Here is a 17,021-nt window from a genome sequence, read left to right on the forward strand (position 1 = left end):
AGATGCTTAAAATGGAAAATAAAGTCATGTAGAAGATTTTTTACATATTATATGTAACGGACTAAAACTTTTCCATTTCATAGCTATATAAGAGAATTCAACATCAACAATTGTGGCATCTTGAATAATAACTGATTATAACGTTTTCTATATTATAGATGTTTATAGAAAAGTGCTGATTTTAAAATTCTCTTTCATTCCTTCACTGGAAATGCTCATTAATGATTACTGAATCTTTAAAATCTTTAGATTCAAATTACAAGTTTTTAAATCACAATAACTTAAGAAGTTGGAGGGGAAAATATGCATCATCACAAAAAGTAAATGAATTCCAAACCTTCATTTTGAATTTGTAATAATACCATATATTTGTGCCACATTGCTTTTTCTTAGGTTGTTGCAATTAGAATGTGAGTTATTCTTTTTAAATGTATAGAATACCTCAGTTGGGGCTATTTAAATAAGTAGGAATTAATTTTGATAGTAAAATAATTTTTTAAAATTAGTTTTGAAGTGAAAGGACATGGCTGTTAGTTTTTAAACATATATATATATATATATAAAACATAAAGGTCTTTACCTATACATATATATAAAAGGAGGTTTTTTTTTGGATGTATTTAGATATTTACCACCCTAAAATTGATTTGTCTCTCTTTTGCCCTTCAGAAAAGTGAAATTTCTCAGTTGCAATGCTAGTTTTTGATAATTTATTCATCAGTAATACTGTGCACCGCCATTTATCCCAGATAATCGAATTTTTGTTTTGTCAGAATTTAAAATTTTATCATTTTTTCCTTTCACGTTGTCAAAAGGAAGTGAGCTGAGTTGGCTCATTGGTTTCCCTGCTAACTTAATGCCTACTGCCCTCAGGGCATCACTGACGTTATAGAGCCCAAGACCTTCTTACCTGTCTGATCTATATCATAGATGAAATTACCCAATAAGTAAGTCACTTTTATTAAAATTAATATTTAGGTAATGCAGTTTTATATATCTGCATTATAAGTGTATTTATGCTGCCTAAAATTCTTGAGTGTTGAAAAGATGAAAAGCATGACCACTTTCGCAAGTGCAGAATAGTCAGACTGTCAGGTCAGCATCTGATTTTAAAATCTAACTTTCTGACAATCAGCCATGAGCTGTCTGGTTGAGTTGACCCACCTGTGCTTAACTGCCATGAACTGGGTACAAAAGAAAACTTAATTCAAATTCATTAGAGAAATAAATTCTTAGAGTTGTTTTATTTTAAGCCTATGAAAACTGTCTAGATACATATTGAGATATGCCAATATAGACCAATAGCCTAAACTGTTAATCAAAATTTTAATTTTCAGATTCAGTTAGTTGAAGACCATCGTTCTAAAAGCTAGTCGTAAATCATCTTATATTTTACTTACCTGACTTCAAAAATTAAAAATTTCAAAAGATCCTTTGTGGGACAAAGTAAAAATGAATTGCCTGATTGTCACTTTCTTATTATTTCAGTTGAAAAAAAGAGAGACTTGACTTTGTGTAGTTTTTAAAAGTTACTTTGAACTTTCAATATCCCTATATAGTTCCATTGTGTCATTCTTATTCTACTGTTGAGATTATGATATTTTATAATTTACTCCCTTCTTTTTAATTTTTAATGACTCAGTTTTTTACGTGTGCATATATTCCCTTTTCAACATGAAAAAAGAATATATATGATTCTAAACTTGTCTATGAATGAATATGATTACTAGAAAATATTTATTCTTTCATGTTTTGTGAACTTATTTTTTTAATTTTAGTAGTTCTGCAATATTATTAATTAACTTTTTTGTTCTTTCAGTTGCACCACTTTGTTTTCTGTACCATGAACCTTCCAAATTGTATCAGATATTCCGTGAGATGTATGTGCGTTTTTTCTTCAGACTTCATTCCATCTCTTCTCATCCTTCTGTAAGTTCATAAAAAAAAAAAAAAAAAAGGATCAAAGCAGACTCTAATCTGTTTTTCCTTTCCTTAAGAAAAACAAATGTTAACTTGTGAGGTCAGGCAACACTTTTCTATAGAATAAATGAAAGAGAAGAAGAAATTGATATTTAAATAGTTTTAGTAATAATTAGAGAGGAAAAAGCCTTTTATCAATTGCATTTAAATTATCTTTTATATGTTGAAAGAAAAAACATAGCAATGTCTGTATTGTTTTCTTTGACAAAGGTGGCTGACTTCTTTGAATGCTGGTTTCCTCATCTCTGAAACTCATTTCAGAGTTAGTAATGAGTTTCTGTGGTGTTGTAGAGCAGTGTACAAAGCACCTGGGTAGTACTTGGCTCGTGGCAGATGTTCAGTAAATAGACGGCTGCTGTTTTTATTGTTGTCGTTATGATTATCATCATCATCATCATCATCTTTTCTTTGTTAATGAAAAATAAACATTTATTTGTCCCTTATTTTTCAATTTGGCTAATTATCAGTTATCAAAGTAGATATCTCCTTTGTGTTTATTCAATAGATGGCTCCTTGGCCTTAACATGAAATTCAAAGAGAAGCATACTGAGAGTTGAGTATTTGTATCTGTTTTATTTTGTCCAGTCCTTTATCATATCTTCCTTCCCCCACCCCCACCCTCCTTAGCCTGAGTAAAAGCAGTGTTTATTTTATTTCAGTTATACTTTTTCTGTCTTTGAGCCTGCTTTGGTCTGCTTGTGGGTAACTTGACTGAGTCTCCAGAAAAAACATTAAAAATTGGTATGTGTCAGGGCTACCAAGTTTCCCAAAAGAGGAGGCTGTCACTGCTACTCAACTAAATAGCAGTTCATTATCCTCCCCCCCGCCATTTCTGTGTATTCGTATTCCACCTTCCTCTGTCTCCAGTGTTGCTCTCATACATTGCTAGTGAAAGCAGGCAAGTAACAGAAATCCAGGATGTCACAGATGAACAAATGAAGTACCGCCAATTATCTTGGGTTTCTTCTCTCTGAGACAACTTGATTTAATGCCTATATTGCATGAATATTTAATCTAGAATAACCAAAAATATATTAATAATTCTTTTTTCTTATAACTCATCCTTAGCCTCAGATTTCTTACTCGCATATTCTGTACCATTTTACGCTTCAGAGTTTCAAAAAAATGTTTTTAACTGGCTGCCCAATAGATACCCGTGATGTTTTCCCTGTGCAGACCACTGAAGCTTGCCACTGAGCAACTCTGGATATGCCTTCTCTATATCCGTGCTGACCCTAAGGTGTCCTTTTTCAGCTGATTGATTGGGACAGCCCTGCCTCTGCCCTTTCTTTATTCAGTGAAATAAAGACTTAACAGGCAGTCATCTCCTTTTCTGGCTTGCAGCCAGACTTAACTATTTGGAACCGTGACAGCCTTATTTCTTTAGAAATTCAAAAAGAGGATTAAAACTTCCTTACAGAGATCAACGCTGAGGAATGCTGAGCTGCAAGAAAGACTTTATTCAGAGTTGTCAAGTAATAAATGCACTTGAAAAACCATCTACTTTGTACTCTACAGATAATGCCCTTTTAAAAAAGTGGATTTCAGTTTTTAAAAAAGTTATCCTTATACTAAGTAATCAAACATTCTTGTTTGATAACTTCCTGATGCAAATTTCAAACAGTTAGTCTTTCCCTGGGGATGGATTTCAATTAAAGAGTTAAGAAAGCAGGAAATATTTTCCCTGATGGATGAGACAGCTGGAAGGGAAGGGACATGTGGAGGAGAAAGTGAAGGGTGTGGCCATAGCACCAGAGAAATACCTGGAAACTGGAATGCATCCAGAAAAAACTAATTTTGCTGGGCCTACGTGATACTATATGACTTACAGAGAAGCAGATTTTTCTATAAAATGACGTTTTCCTTGAATTCCTAACATTACTACATGCCAGGTTATGTGGGGAGCCTATCGTTAGAAAGGAAAAAATATTTATATTGATAATCTTTTTCTCATTTCCATTTGAATAATTTAATGGCAGAGTTCATTTTTAAATACTAAATTATGCATTTCTCTTGTGATTTATTATTGTATCCAGGGTATTGTGTCACTCTGTCTGCTGTTTGAAACTCTTCTTCAAACTTATCTCCCCCAACTCTTTTATCATCTACGAGAAATTGGGGCTCAACCGTGAGTATTTTTCTCTCCTAATTGAAGAATAAATTGATACCAGAAGGCTCTTTTTCATCATCAAAGATACAGTAATTTTTCAGAGACATTAAACTAACAGTTTCCCCAATAAAACAATAATTATCAAGTAGTAAATTATAACTTGACATTGTACCAGAAATTCTTGGGAGACTTACCAAAATCCTAATAAATTCTTATTTGCTTGGATTTTTGTGCTTGGTACAAGAATCACTAAAAGAACTAATTTCTATTCATAATGAAAGGTGTTGGCCAAACTGAGGCAAAAATTTGTGGAAACAAATACTACCTGAGAAATGTGATAATACTAAAATTAAGTCAGTTTAGGCCAAATTTATCAGAAAACAACTTATGAAAGACAGAAAAGTTAAAGTTTGCTGGCTTTCATTAAAGGAATCTAGATCGATTATTTACCAATGGTTGTACACTGTGATTTTTTCTTCCAAAAGCTTGAATTTTTGTTCATTTATCTCAGTATGAGTTATCAGTGAATATGTAGGGTACCTGTGGACCTCATTATTATTGGTTCTCTTTTCTCTTTTTTAATTAACAGTGTCTTAAGGCAACAGAAATTTCCAAATGATTTATCAGTGTTTTGTTACTGTCTTCCTTTCTGTGTAACCATTTCCTCCTATATAAGGGCATATTTGAAAGGAACACTAACTCTTTGAGACCACAAAAGTAGTTAATGGGAAATAGAATCCATAGCCGATGGATGAGTGGGTGGGTGGGTTTAAGAGACAGACCCAGATTCAAATTCTATCTCTACTAAACTATAAAATCCTGATAAAATTATTTAATTTACCTAAGCCTGAATTTCTTTCATTAAGTCAAGATAATTTAATTTATTCATCTTTAAAATCAAGGGAATTCCTACCTCATGGAGTTGTTTAAAGATTGAATATGTATATGTGTATATATGGAGATATATATGTATATATACATATATATCTCCATATATACACATATACATATATATCTCCATTCTAAAATCATCATCGAATTTCAGACATTTTAGATCTTAGAAATGCCATTTATAAAACAACACCTCATATCATCCATTGATAACATCTAGGTGACACTCATTCTTTTGTAGACATTAAAAAACAGGATTTTATTAATAATTAATATTATAAAACAAGAATATGGCAGAAATATTTTATATTACATACAAGTCATTTTTTCTTGTGGCAAACTGACCTTTATTTTACTACTGTGAAATGAATATTTGAATATAACTATGCTTTTCCTTACTAGAGTGAAGACATTTAGTTTATTGCTAGAAGCTAAAATCCTGATTTTTTTCTAGTCTATTTATGCACTTTAATCATTAAAAGGAACAAATTTATTTCAGTGAATTATGATAAACTCTAAAATTCTGATGCAAGAGAAAATGTAAAAATTTAATTATCGGCTAGAAATCAATTATTAAAAGGCTTTCATGAATTAAAACTAATGCTATTGGAGGGTTTTTAATTTAGAATTTAATTTTTTTACTAGATATAGGACTCTTCAGGATATCTCCTTCTTCTTGAGTACTTAGTGCATTTTATCTAAGTTATCATGTTTATGGACATAAATTATTCATAATATTCCATAATAATTCTTAATTAGCCTTTCAATATCTATAGAATCAGAGTGAAATTACTGCTCTCATTTCTGAGATTGATATTTGTATCTTGTTTCTCTTTCTTGATTATTCTGGCCAGAAGCTTATTAATTTTATTCTTCTTTGAAAGAATCAGTTTTTGGTTTCATTGATTTTGTTTTCCTATTTTGAGTTTCATTGAGTTATGCTTTTTTTTTTGCTGTACACGGGCCTCTCACTGTTGTGGCCTCTCCCGTTGCGGAGCACAGGCTCCGGACGCACAGGCTCAGCAGCCATGGCTCACGGGCCTAGCTGCTCTGCGGCATGTGGGATCTTCCCGGACCAGGGCACAAACCCGTGTCCCCTGCATCGGCAGGCGGACTCTCAACCACTGCGCCACCAGGGAAGCCCTATGCTCTTTTATTTGTTAGTTCCTTCTGTATACTTGCTTTAGTTTTGTTTTGGTCTTGTCTTTCTACTTGTTTAAGGTGAAATTTAGATAATTAATTTGAGACATTTCTTCTTTTCTAATGTAAGCAATAATGTTATACATTGCCCTCAAAGCACTGCTTTAACTCCACTCAACAAATTTTGATGTGTTATGTTTTCACTTTCATTCAATTCAAAATGTTTCTTAATTTCTCTTGTGACTTCGTCTTTGACCATAGTTTATATAAAACTGCATTGTTTAATTTCTAAATATTTGGAAAGATATTATGTCTTTCTGTTATTGATTTCTAGTGTAATTCTGTTACAGTTAGACAATGTGCTTCATAAGATTTTAGTTCTTTTAAATGTGTTGCAGTTTGTTTTATGACCCGTAATATGATCTATCTTGATGAATCTTCCATGTACACTTGAAAAGAATTCGTATGCTGCTAGTGTTGAGCAGAATGTTCTGTAAGTGGTAATCAAGTCAAGCTTGTTGATAATGTTCAAGACTTCTATACACTTGTTAACTTTCTGTCTACTTTTTCTATTGATTATTGAGAAAGAAGTGTTAGAGTCTCCAATTATAATTGTGAATTTGTCTTTTTATTTCTGCATTGCTATATATATTTTTACTTCATGTATTTGACTCTGTTTTTAGGAGAATTGATCTTTTTATCATTATGTAATGTCTTTTCCTAGCAATAAGTCTACTGTGTCTGATATAGCCATTCCAGCTTTCTTTTTAATACAATTTGTGTAGTGTATTCTTTTCTGTCTTTTTACTTTTAGCATATGGATTATCAATGTCTTTACTTTTCAGATGGCTTTCTTGTCAAAAGTATACTTGGGTCTTTCAGTGTGGCAGTTTGTCTTTTAATTGGTGTGTTTATTCCATTTACATTTAATGTAATTGATATTATTGGATTAAAATAATATCAATTGATATTATTTACTATCTTGATAGACATTTTTTTGTTTGTCCCATGTGCTCTTTATTCTTTTTGTCCTCTTTTCCTGCCTGCTTTTTTTTTTTAATATTTATTTATTTATTTTTGGCCACATCGGGTCTTAGTTGTGGCACACGGGATCTTCCATTGCAGCATGCAGGCTTCTCTCTAGTTGTGGTGCAGGGATTTAGTTGCCCCGCAGCATGTGGGATCTTAGTTCCCCGTCCAGGGATCAAACCCATGTGACCTGCATTGAAAGGCGGATTCTCAACTACTGGACCACCAAGGAAGTCCCTCCTGCCTACTTTTGTTTGTTTGTTTGTTTTTAATTTATTTATTATTTATTTATTTATTTTCTTTATTTTTGGCTGCATTGGGTCTTAGTTGCGGCACATAGGATCTTTGTCAAGGCATACAGGATCTTTCGTTGCAGCATGCAGGCTTCTCTCTAGTCATGGCATGCAGGTTTTCTCTTCTCTAGTTGTGGCATGCAGGCTCCAGGGCAGGTGGGCTCTGTAGTTGTGGCATGCAGGTTCCAGAGCGTGTGGGCTCTGTAGTTTGTGGCACGCAGGCTCTATTTGAGGCGCATGAGCTCAGTAGTTGTAGCACATGGACTTAGTTGCCCCACAGCATGTGGGATATTGGTTCCTTGACCAGGGATCGAACCTGTGTCCCCTGCATTGTAAGGTCGATTCTTTACCACTGGACCACCAGGGAAGTTCCCCTCCTGCCTACTTTTGAATTGAATAATTTTTTACTCCATTTTATCTCCAGTATTGGATTATTATTTATACCTTTCTAAAAATATTTTTTGATAAGAGTCTGTCTTAGTTCAGTCTGCTATAACAAATTACCATAAACTGTATGGCTTATAAACAACAGAAATTTATTTCTCACAGTTTTGGAGACTGGAAGTCTAAGATCAGGTTGCTAGCATGGTTGAGTTCCAGAGAGGACCTTCTTCTAAGTTGCAGACTGCTTCTCATTGTATCCTCACATGATGGAGAGCAGAGAGGAAAAAGAAGCTCTCACATGACTCTTATGAAGGCACTAATCCCAAACATGAGGACCTACCTTCATAACTTTATCTAATGCTAATTAACTTCCAAAGGCCACACACCTCTTTCCTAATACTATCACATTGTGGGGTAATTTCAATATATGAATTTGGGGGTGGGAGTGGGGACACAAGCATTCAGTCTCTAACAGTGCCCTAGGATTTACAATATACATCTTTAATTTATCACCTTCTACTTTCAAATAAACTCCAGGCCTGGAGGATTTCATGGGCAAATTCTACAAAACACGTCAGGAAGAAATAATATCAATTATTGTTTTTCTGTGGCTGCTGTCAAGATCTTTGTCTTTAGATCTTAGCAGTTTGATTATGATGTATCTGGACATGGATTTCTTGGGTTTATCCTGTTTAGGGTTTGCTTAACATCTTGAATTTGAGGCTGATTTCTTTTGCCCAATTTAGGAAGTTTTCAACCATTATTTCTTCAAATATTTTTTTCTGCACCACACTCATTATCCTTTTCTTCTGGGACACAAATATTAAAACTTTTAGTCTTATCTCACAGCTTCCTGAAGCTCTGTTCATTTTGTTTTCAATCCTTTTTACTCTGTAGTTCATATTGGACATTTCTATTGATTTGTATTTAAATTCACTGGCTCTCTCAATGGTTATTTCCATTTTGCTATTGGATCCATCCAGTGAGGGTTGTTTTGTTGTTGTTGTTATTTTTGTTGTTTTTGTATTTATCAGTTCTAAAATTTCCATTTGGTTCTTAACAAAACTCAGAATTGTGCATTAGTAAGGGCAAATTCTACTATACATAAATTATACCTCAATAAACTGTATTTCTAAGAAATTGAATCTGTGCTGTATACTAGGGAGCAGAAGGCATGATGTGTGGTGCTGTTGTTCTAATAAGACACTGAGAGATCCAGTAAAATGAAACTAGTTGAAGTTAATAATTTAGGCTTAAAAGTTAGTAAATTATTTAAATTTAAAATAATTGGTGGCTAAAAGTTTCTTTGGCATCTATAAACAGATATTCTAAAACCAACCAAAAATCTTGATTTATCAATACTACTGCCTACATGTACTTTGTTATATTAGAACAATAGTTATCTAGTATTGAGGAATTTCTGAAACTTGGGGGTCCTTTTTCAGTCTCAAGAAAGTTAATGTGACACCAACAAAGGCAATCTCTCAATCCCATTTTCTCTTTTAAGAAAAAGTACAGATATTTATCTATATAACAGTTTTAACAAAGAATTTGGCTAGAACCTCTCAGGGGCAGTCAAGTGATGTCTAATTGCCAATAGATAGTACAGAAATTGAGAGACTATTTAATCTCTTCAAGCACCAAAGCCAAAGAGTTTGTTTCCTGATTCTAGAGATAAATTGTTATTGTAACATAACCTATTTATGAAACAGTAGGATCTCATACTTCTTAGGACTTTTTTTTTTTTTTTTGCAAAATAGAATTTAATTGAATTTTCTGGTTGATTTTTCAAGAGTTCTGATGACCTCCTCTATAAAACTAAGGGTTTCAAATCAGAGATGTATTTCTAAGGTCCCTTATAGCTTTTCCTTTTTTTAAGATTTAATTTAATTTTTTATTTTTAGCTGCGTTGTCTTTGTTGCTGTGCGCAGGCTTTCTCTAGTTGCGGTGAGCAGGAGCTACTCTTCGTTGCGCTGCGCAGGCTTCTCCTTGCGGTGGCTTCTCTTGTTGCAGAGCACGGGCTCTAGGTGCATGGGCTCAATAGTTGTGGCTCGCGGGCTCTAAAGTGCAGGCTCAGTGGTTTGAGGCATGGGCTTAGCTGCTCCATGGCATGTGGGACCTTCCCAGACCAGGGATCGAATCTGTGTCCCTGCATTGGCAGGCGGATTCTTATCCACTGTGCCACCATGGAAGTCCTCCTATAGTTTTAAAACTAGTTTTCTTTGTCTTTTTTCATCCTTTGTAGCCATTTGGGTGAAATGTAGGAATATAATTTATTGAATTGGAAAAATATGCAGCTATCAAGCTCTTTCAAGTATCTTGAATAAAAATTCAAATGTTCTAGGCTTGCCTGGAACTGTTAAGACTATAAGATCACCTCATTGTTAGCTAATTAGTACACACCCTGAAAAACAGAATGTAGAAGTGAGTTTTCTAAAGAATGAACTATAACATAAAGTGGGACCCAGGAATATAATTCTTACTCTTAATGCTTTTTTTTTTTTTTTGAGGTACGCGGGCCTCTCACTGTTGTGGCCTCTTCCGTTGCGGAGCACAGGCTCCGGACGCGCAGGCTCAGCGGCCATGGCTCACGGGCCCAGCCGCTCCGCTGCATGTGGGATCTTCCCAGACCGGGGCACGAACCCCTGTCCCTTGCATCGGCAGGCGGACTCTCAACCACTGCGCCACCAGGGAAGCCCTGATACTGCTTTTCGACGAGAAAAAATTCCACTGGTAAAATTTCTTTTTTTTCTTTGCTTACAGACTTCGCATATCATTTAAATGGATGGTTCGAGCTTTCTCTGGATACTTAGCTACAGATCAACTCTTGCTTTTGTGGGATAGAATCCTAGGGTACAACTCTCTGGAAATTCTTGCTGGTAAGAGTAAGTGCTTGTTTGTAAAACACATGCTCTTTTTATAGTAAAACCCCTTTCCTTTCTGACATTCACCATCTGTAATTGGAATTTAATTCTACAGTTGTCTGTCATTTCTAATTCATGAACATTTAGTAGATTTATCTGCCTTAGAAGACAAGCACTGAGATTCTGCAATCTAAATACATCTGCATAACTGCCCATCACGTCTATTCCTAGTATTTTTTCGTCGCTTCTAGGAATGTCCAGCTCCCCTCCCCTGCTTTTAATCCAGCCGGGGCTTACGGTCTCAGCACCTGTGAGGTTTGCACAGCAGAGTGTAGATATTCTTCTGTTCTTTTCCTGACTCCTGTGACTACCTTAGTGTTCTGTTCTGTGCCCTTTCTCAACTACTACCTAAAATCCAAACTGAGACTGAGCCTCCCTGCATAGTTGAAATCTCAGCTCTTCTGGACTAGTTTATACTGAACTCAAAACCTTTTCCTTGTTGCTAACCGTCTCTGAGTCCTGCCCTGGTAACTGAGTTTCCCCTTTTACATATTCTCTTAAGCCAAAAAGAAATTCATCTTTTTTTCAGAAAGCCACAAATCTATCTCTTATTTAATAATTAAGTTCTTACAACAGATATACACAGAGGGCAACTGTGTGATAACACATAGGGCACAGATTTCTTATTACATTATTTTGCTTCTCTGTGTGTAAAATCGACTCAATTATTTTTATCATTGAAATTATCAGGGAATTCAAATAAGTATTACAGGGTTTTCACATGGAGAGCAGAGAATGCTGGTTCCAACCTTCTCCAGTTTTGTGACATTGAACAAATTATTTAATCTTTACCCAGTGATAGCATTGTAAAGACACCTCTCTGGGCCATTTGGAAATAATGCTTAATTGATGACCCTTTTCTTGCAGAAGATTCTCTGGGTGCCATATTAACATATTTTTGAATGCTGAAAGTTTGAGTAATTAGGTGGCATTTTGAAAAGGAAAATTGAGGTAATGACAAAGTACCATGAAGATAAATGTTGCCCCTGGTATCATTTACTGGGGTTTTTAACAACTCCCAGTATCTTTCTATCTCAGTTGTTTTTAAAGCCCATACAAATATGAGTTAGGAAAAAATGGTCTGCCATCACCTCTTTTGGCTGAATGGCAGTGATACATACAATCTAGAGACAAAAGGGAATCCTAGAGGTCATCAGGTATAACTTCTTTTAAATATTTCTAACAGGCAGTCCTTATCCTGTGTTTGAACATTCAGTGTTGGATAATCCCTGTCTTACCAACTAGCCCATTTCATTTCTGGATAATATAACTTTTTTTTTTTTTTTTTTTTGGCCACATTGCATGGCGTGTGGGATCTTAGTTCCCCCACCACGGATCAAACCCCTGCAGTGGAAGCACGGGGTCTTAACCACTAGACCGCCAAGGAAGTGCCTGGATAATATAACTTGTTAAAATGTACTACTGTTAAACCAGGATCATCATCATGTTTTTTCTACTCTCTCACCCCCTCCTTTCCTCAAAGTCTTCTATTTTCCAGGCTAAGTAGTCTTGTTTTTTGCTACCATTTCTCAAGTAACAGGATTTTAGATTTTCTACCAAATAACTCTTCTGGGTAGGGCAAAAATTTTGAAGAGTATTGTATGTAGCTTTTTGTATCATTTCAAAAAACATTAGAGCATGTTAAAGAAATGGGCTCAATATTAGAAAGTACTTTCTAATAATTAGGACTTTCCAAAAGTAGAATGGGCTTTTTAACTGTCATCTGAAGGGTTAAGTGGTTTTCTATCATGAAAGAAATGTTGAATTGGAAGACCTTCAAAGCGTCTTCCAATTTAAAGTCTCCCATTCTGTGACTTATCACCCCTCAGCAAACTGCAGTGAACGAGAAATGAATGTTGAATGCTGCATTTGCTCTAAGCCACGTACTTTGCTGTAAGCTTAATACATTAATTAAAAAGTTATTGATGTATAGGTAGAAATGCAGTTCACACTATTGCATCCATTCACTTTCTCTGAGTGTTTTTAAAAAATCAACAGAGGGGCTTCCCTGGTGGCACAGTGGTTAAGAATCCACCTGCCAGTGCAGGGGACACAGGTTTGATACCTGGTCCAGGAAGATCCCACATGCCAAGGAGCAACTAAGCCCAAGCGCCACAACTACTGAGCCTGTGCACCTAGAGCCCACATGCTCTGCAACAAGAGAAGCCACTGCAATGAGAAGCCTGCACATCGAAACAACGACCCAACACAGCCAAAAGTAAAAATAAACAAATAAATAAATTTATTTTAAAAAAAAATCAACAGAGAAGAATTGTAGAACATCTAGAAATGGAATTAGACTAATGGGAATTCCTACCATGGAATTCAGATAAAGAGCCATAGGGTAGGTAATTGCATGTAGATGTGTATATAAGTTAGTTTTGATTATTTTATACATTTTGGGGGCTGAATATTTTGTGACCACCTTTTTTGCTCAAGTGAGCTTATGTAGTCTTTAGGAATATTTTAGTAAATATTACTGGTTTCAATTGTGAACTAATTAGGGCCTTTTGAAGAACAGTTTAAAGCATAGGTGTCTTAATGTTCATGATAGAGTTGCTTAAAATTAAAATAATGAGAACAGTTTAAAAGACCAAAAGTAAATATTTGAGTTTCTGTATTTCATATGAAGCATGACTTCAGTTGAAAATATCCCAGGACTCCCCTGGTGGCGCAGTGGTTAAGAATCCGCCTGCCAATGCAGAGGACACGGGTTCGAGCCCTGGTCTGGGAAGATCCCATGTGCCGCGGAGCAACTAAGCCCGTGGGCCACAACTACTGAGCCTGTACTCTAGAGGCCGTGAGCCACGACTACTGAAGCCCGCGTGCCTAGAGCCCATGCTCCGCAACAAGAGAAGCCACCACAATGAGAAGCCTGCGCACTGCAACAAAGAGTAGCCCCAGCTCACTGCAACTAGAGAAAGCCCACGCTCAGCAATGAAGACCCAACACAGCCAAAAAAAAAAAAAATTTTTTTTAATTAAAAAAAAAAAAGAAAATATCCCAAAGTATAGACCTGTTTTCCTTGGCAAATACATCTGCTGTGAGGAAGTACTGGGCAAAGCAATCATGAAGCAGACGGAAAGGAACTTCTGTGATATGACACCAAGATAAATAAAGGTTGTGAGCACATAAGCATTTTGGATGCTGAAGTCAATTAGTAACTACTCTTTTATTCCCCCTCTTATCTACCTTTGGAAAAACTATATATTTCCCACCATGTAAAACTCTTTCCTGCTACAGCGGAAAATTTGACCATCCTGTCAAGCTTTCACCAACTCCGTTAAATTATACTCAAAAAAGGAAATAGTGACCACAACCCTTAGCTCCTAAAATGTCTCCATTTTCAAATATGGTTCCAGATATTAGAAAACTATAAAGAAGTTGTTGGTCCACAGAAATGGTTTTCTTTGATATTCTTGTAAAAATGGAAGCTGAGGGACTTTAGGTACTTAAGTTTTCTCCATTTCAATTAAAGGGTAAATTCTTTGCCCCAGGTCTCTTATATCCCTTGTTACATATTAAATAATCCCAGCTGATGACTTTTTAAATTTTGTTTTACCACTACCATCTATTTTTCTCCCAGAATTTTCCTAACTAGTTCTAATGCTTTTTTTGACAAACTGTCCAAAATCTGTTGTCCCCTCGAAAAATGCCTGTGCTTCCCAGTCACTCTGCCTCTATCTGGGGAAATTAAGAGACCTGTATCCTGACTTCTACTCCATGGGCATGACCCCTATCAGGTGGTCCAGAGCCCAGGACCACCATGCATCATCCTTCAGGCCATCTCTGGAAAACCATTCTTTTTTTTTTTTTTTTAAATTGAAGTATAGTTATTTACAATGTTGGGTTAATTTCTTCTGTACAGCAAAGTGACTCAGTTATACATGTATATACAGTCTTTTTTATATTCTTTTCCATTATGGTTTATCCCAGGGGAAAACTATTCTGAGAGACAAAAGAGAAGGTGATTCTTAGGAAAGCACACAGATTTCTATATCAGGGATGAGTCATTACTGCTTACCTTCAATTTCAAAAATGTCATCACATAGTGGTTAAATGTTTGGGCTCTAGGGCCAGAGTTGAGTAGTCACTCTACTATTTTCTACCTGTGTGACTCTGAATATGTCATCCAAACTCACAGTGCCTCAGTTTCTACATTAGTAAAATGGAGCTAACAATAGTACTTAACTCATTTTTGATATTAGAATTAACTGCTATTATCATTATTATTACTTCCATAGTAAAAATGTATTTTAAAAAAACATTTGCATTATCTATGCAATATACTTAGGAACGAGTCTTCCAAATAATTTTAAAGATTGCTTACCATTCATTTCCTAAACTTTAAGGACTTGTTGGGTAGGGAATGTACTACCACTACTGGTGATGAAAACAATGGGGAGAAGTCAAGAGTCACCTCCAGGCAGTACTGTTTCCTTATCAGAGTTGCCTGAACCTATTACATGGTCCTTCCATTGTTCATGATGACTCATTCACTTTCACAAAGTTTTATGGTAGATTATATAATAAGACATAATGCATGTCAGCATTACTCTCTTTTCATATGCAGATGATTAATGGGAACAAAAATCCAAATGTTTTCTACTCAGTATATATTATTGACCTTCAAGATGTTCTATAATGGTTTGGTTTATTTTCTTTTCAAAGTTTCAACTTCTTTTTCTGTGGCCAACATTAATGTAAATGTCAGGATCAATCCCACAGTAGCCCGCCCCACAGACGTATCCATTTATGACACTCTAAGAAAGTCAATGATGAGCATAAAAATATAACAAAATAGTATAAAAATATTTTTAAGGAAAGACTTTATTGCCACATTTTTATCAGGATACCTCCTTGATACATATGAAGCATCATCTGATATATTTAAAAATTCAGTCTGCATATAACTTTTCAGAAGCCTCTCCACTGCATCAGTAAGAAACACCTGCATCAAAATAAATCTTTATTTATAAGATAGTCATTAGATCTTCATGCCATTTAAAAATTGTTACAATCGAAGTTATAGGTATGAAACAATTTATAAAATGGCTTTTTTAAAACCACTAAAATTTCCCTTTTTCCCAAAACTGCACCGTCAAGCCACTGTTCTCCAGAGGAGACAATTTCCATTCATCACAAGGCCTTAACTCAGAATACAGGATGCAGTTGTGAAGCACTAATTCTGAGCCCTCATAGTGGGTTGTGGGCATAGCAGTAAAATTGTCTGGCTGATGAGTAGACCAGACCAGCAGTTGAAATAGTGTGCATTCTTTTCCAGTCCTGGCAGCTGCTGTGTTTGCTTTCCGAGCAGTGAACCTGATGGAGGTGACATCACTGGCTGCAGCTGAAGTAAGGATAAGTTTCACTCAGATGGGATGGAAATAGTTCCTGAGAGATTGCCAGGCTCGGACACTTTAGTATCAGATGCATAGGACACACATTACTCGCAGACTAATTTTTTAACTTGGGTAAAACCCATAAGTTTTGAGCTAAGTAATATTAAGTATTCAGAATTCCTTAATTACTTGAAAACAATGTTCTTGTGAAGGAGTCATAAACAAGGTTATTATGGGAAACCACTATAACCATTACAGGAAACAAGATACCTAGTAGTTTTAATAGAAACTATTGGGGCTTATGTTGCATTTTCTTATAATTGTTCACATCCATGTGTTATGCTCATAGAACAAAGACAAATTGAAAGAATTAAAGAGCATGTGTTTGGATGATATAGTAAAGATACATGGGCTTTTTGGTTATTTTTAGTTGTGAGTTAATTATTTAAAGCTCCTTTCTTTTCAGTAGTATATCTTACACCTGAAGCATGGTTCAATTAAATAGTGGCTTACAATATTACTCTATTTGTTATCTCTCACAGAAATGTAAATTTTATCCTTAAAATAGCTGCCTACATTCTTTGTTTAAAGGGAAGAGGATGTTTATGCATCTTGCAACTGAGTAAACATTAGTTCCATCTTAAAATGATTTCCTAAAGTCAGTTACTCCTTAGTATAACGGGACTAGGATTCATAATGTACGTTTATTTATAGAAGCAAGTTGAAATGTTAGACCTCTTATAAACTCATGCTACCTTGTATATTTGAAGAAGGCTCAAGGCTAAAGTCCAGATTATTTTCTACTGCACATTTGAGTATTTTGCACATGTTCTAACATTAAGATGTTCAGAAAAGAGAAAGAAGGTTGTAGCTTCAGTACAGAGATTTGGGACCAATCTGAAGAACTTAGAGTGTGTTGATATCAGAA

The 17,021-nt window shown here is 35.3% G+C and overlaps 1 protein-coding gene across 2 annotated transcripts in view; it reads left to right on the top strand.

The window, feature by feature from the left end:
* The window catches only part of TBC1D19 (TBC1 domain family member 19), a 160,685-nt gene that overhangs the window by 143,363 nt on the left and 301 nt on the right, over nucleotides 1-17,021 (top strand). For both annotated transcript variants that reach the window (XM_007448810.1, XM_007448811.1), the window contains 4 exons: nucleotides 1,820-1,929; nucleotides 4,017-4,108; nucleotides 10,591-10,706; nucleotides 16,036-16,106. In XM_007448810.1, the coding sequence (XP_007448872.1) occupies nucleotides 1,820-1,929; nucleotides 4,017-4,108; nucleotides 10,591-10,706; nucleotides 16,036-16,106 (389 nt within the window). The remainder of the gene's footprint in view (nucleotides 1-1,819; nucleotides 1,930-4,016; nucleotides 4,109-10,590; nucleotides 10,707-16,035; nucleotides 16,107-17,021) is intronic.

The sequence above is a fragment of the Lipotes vexillifer genome, unplaced genomic scaffold, assembly GCF_000442215.2.
Source record: "Lipotes vexillifer unplaced genomic scaffold, Lipotes_vexillifer_v1.1 scaffold100, whole genome shotgun sequence".
NCBI classification, from domain to species: Eukaryota; Metazoa; Chordata; class Mammalia; order Artiodactyla; family Lipotidae; genus Lipotes; species Lipotes vexillifer.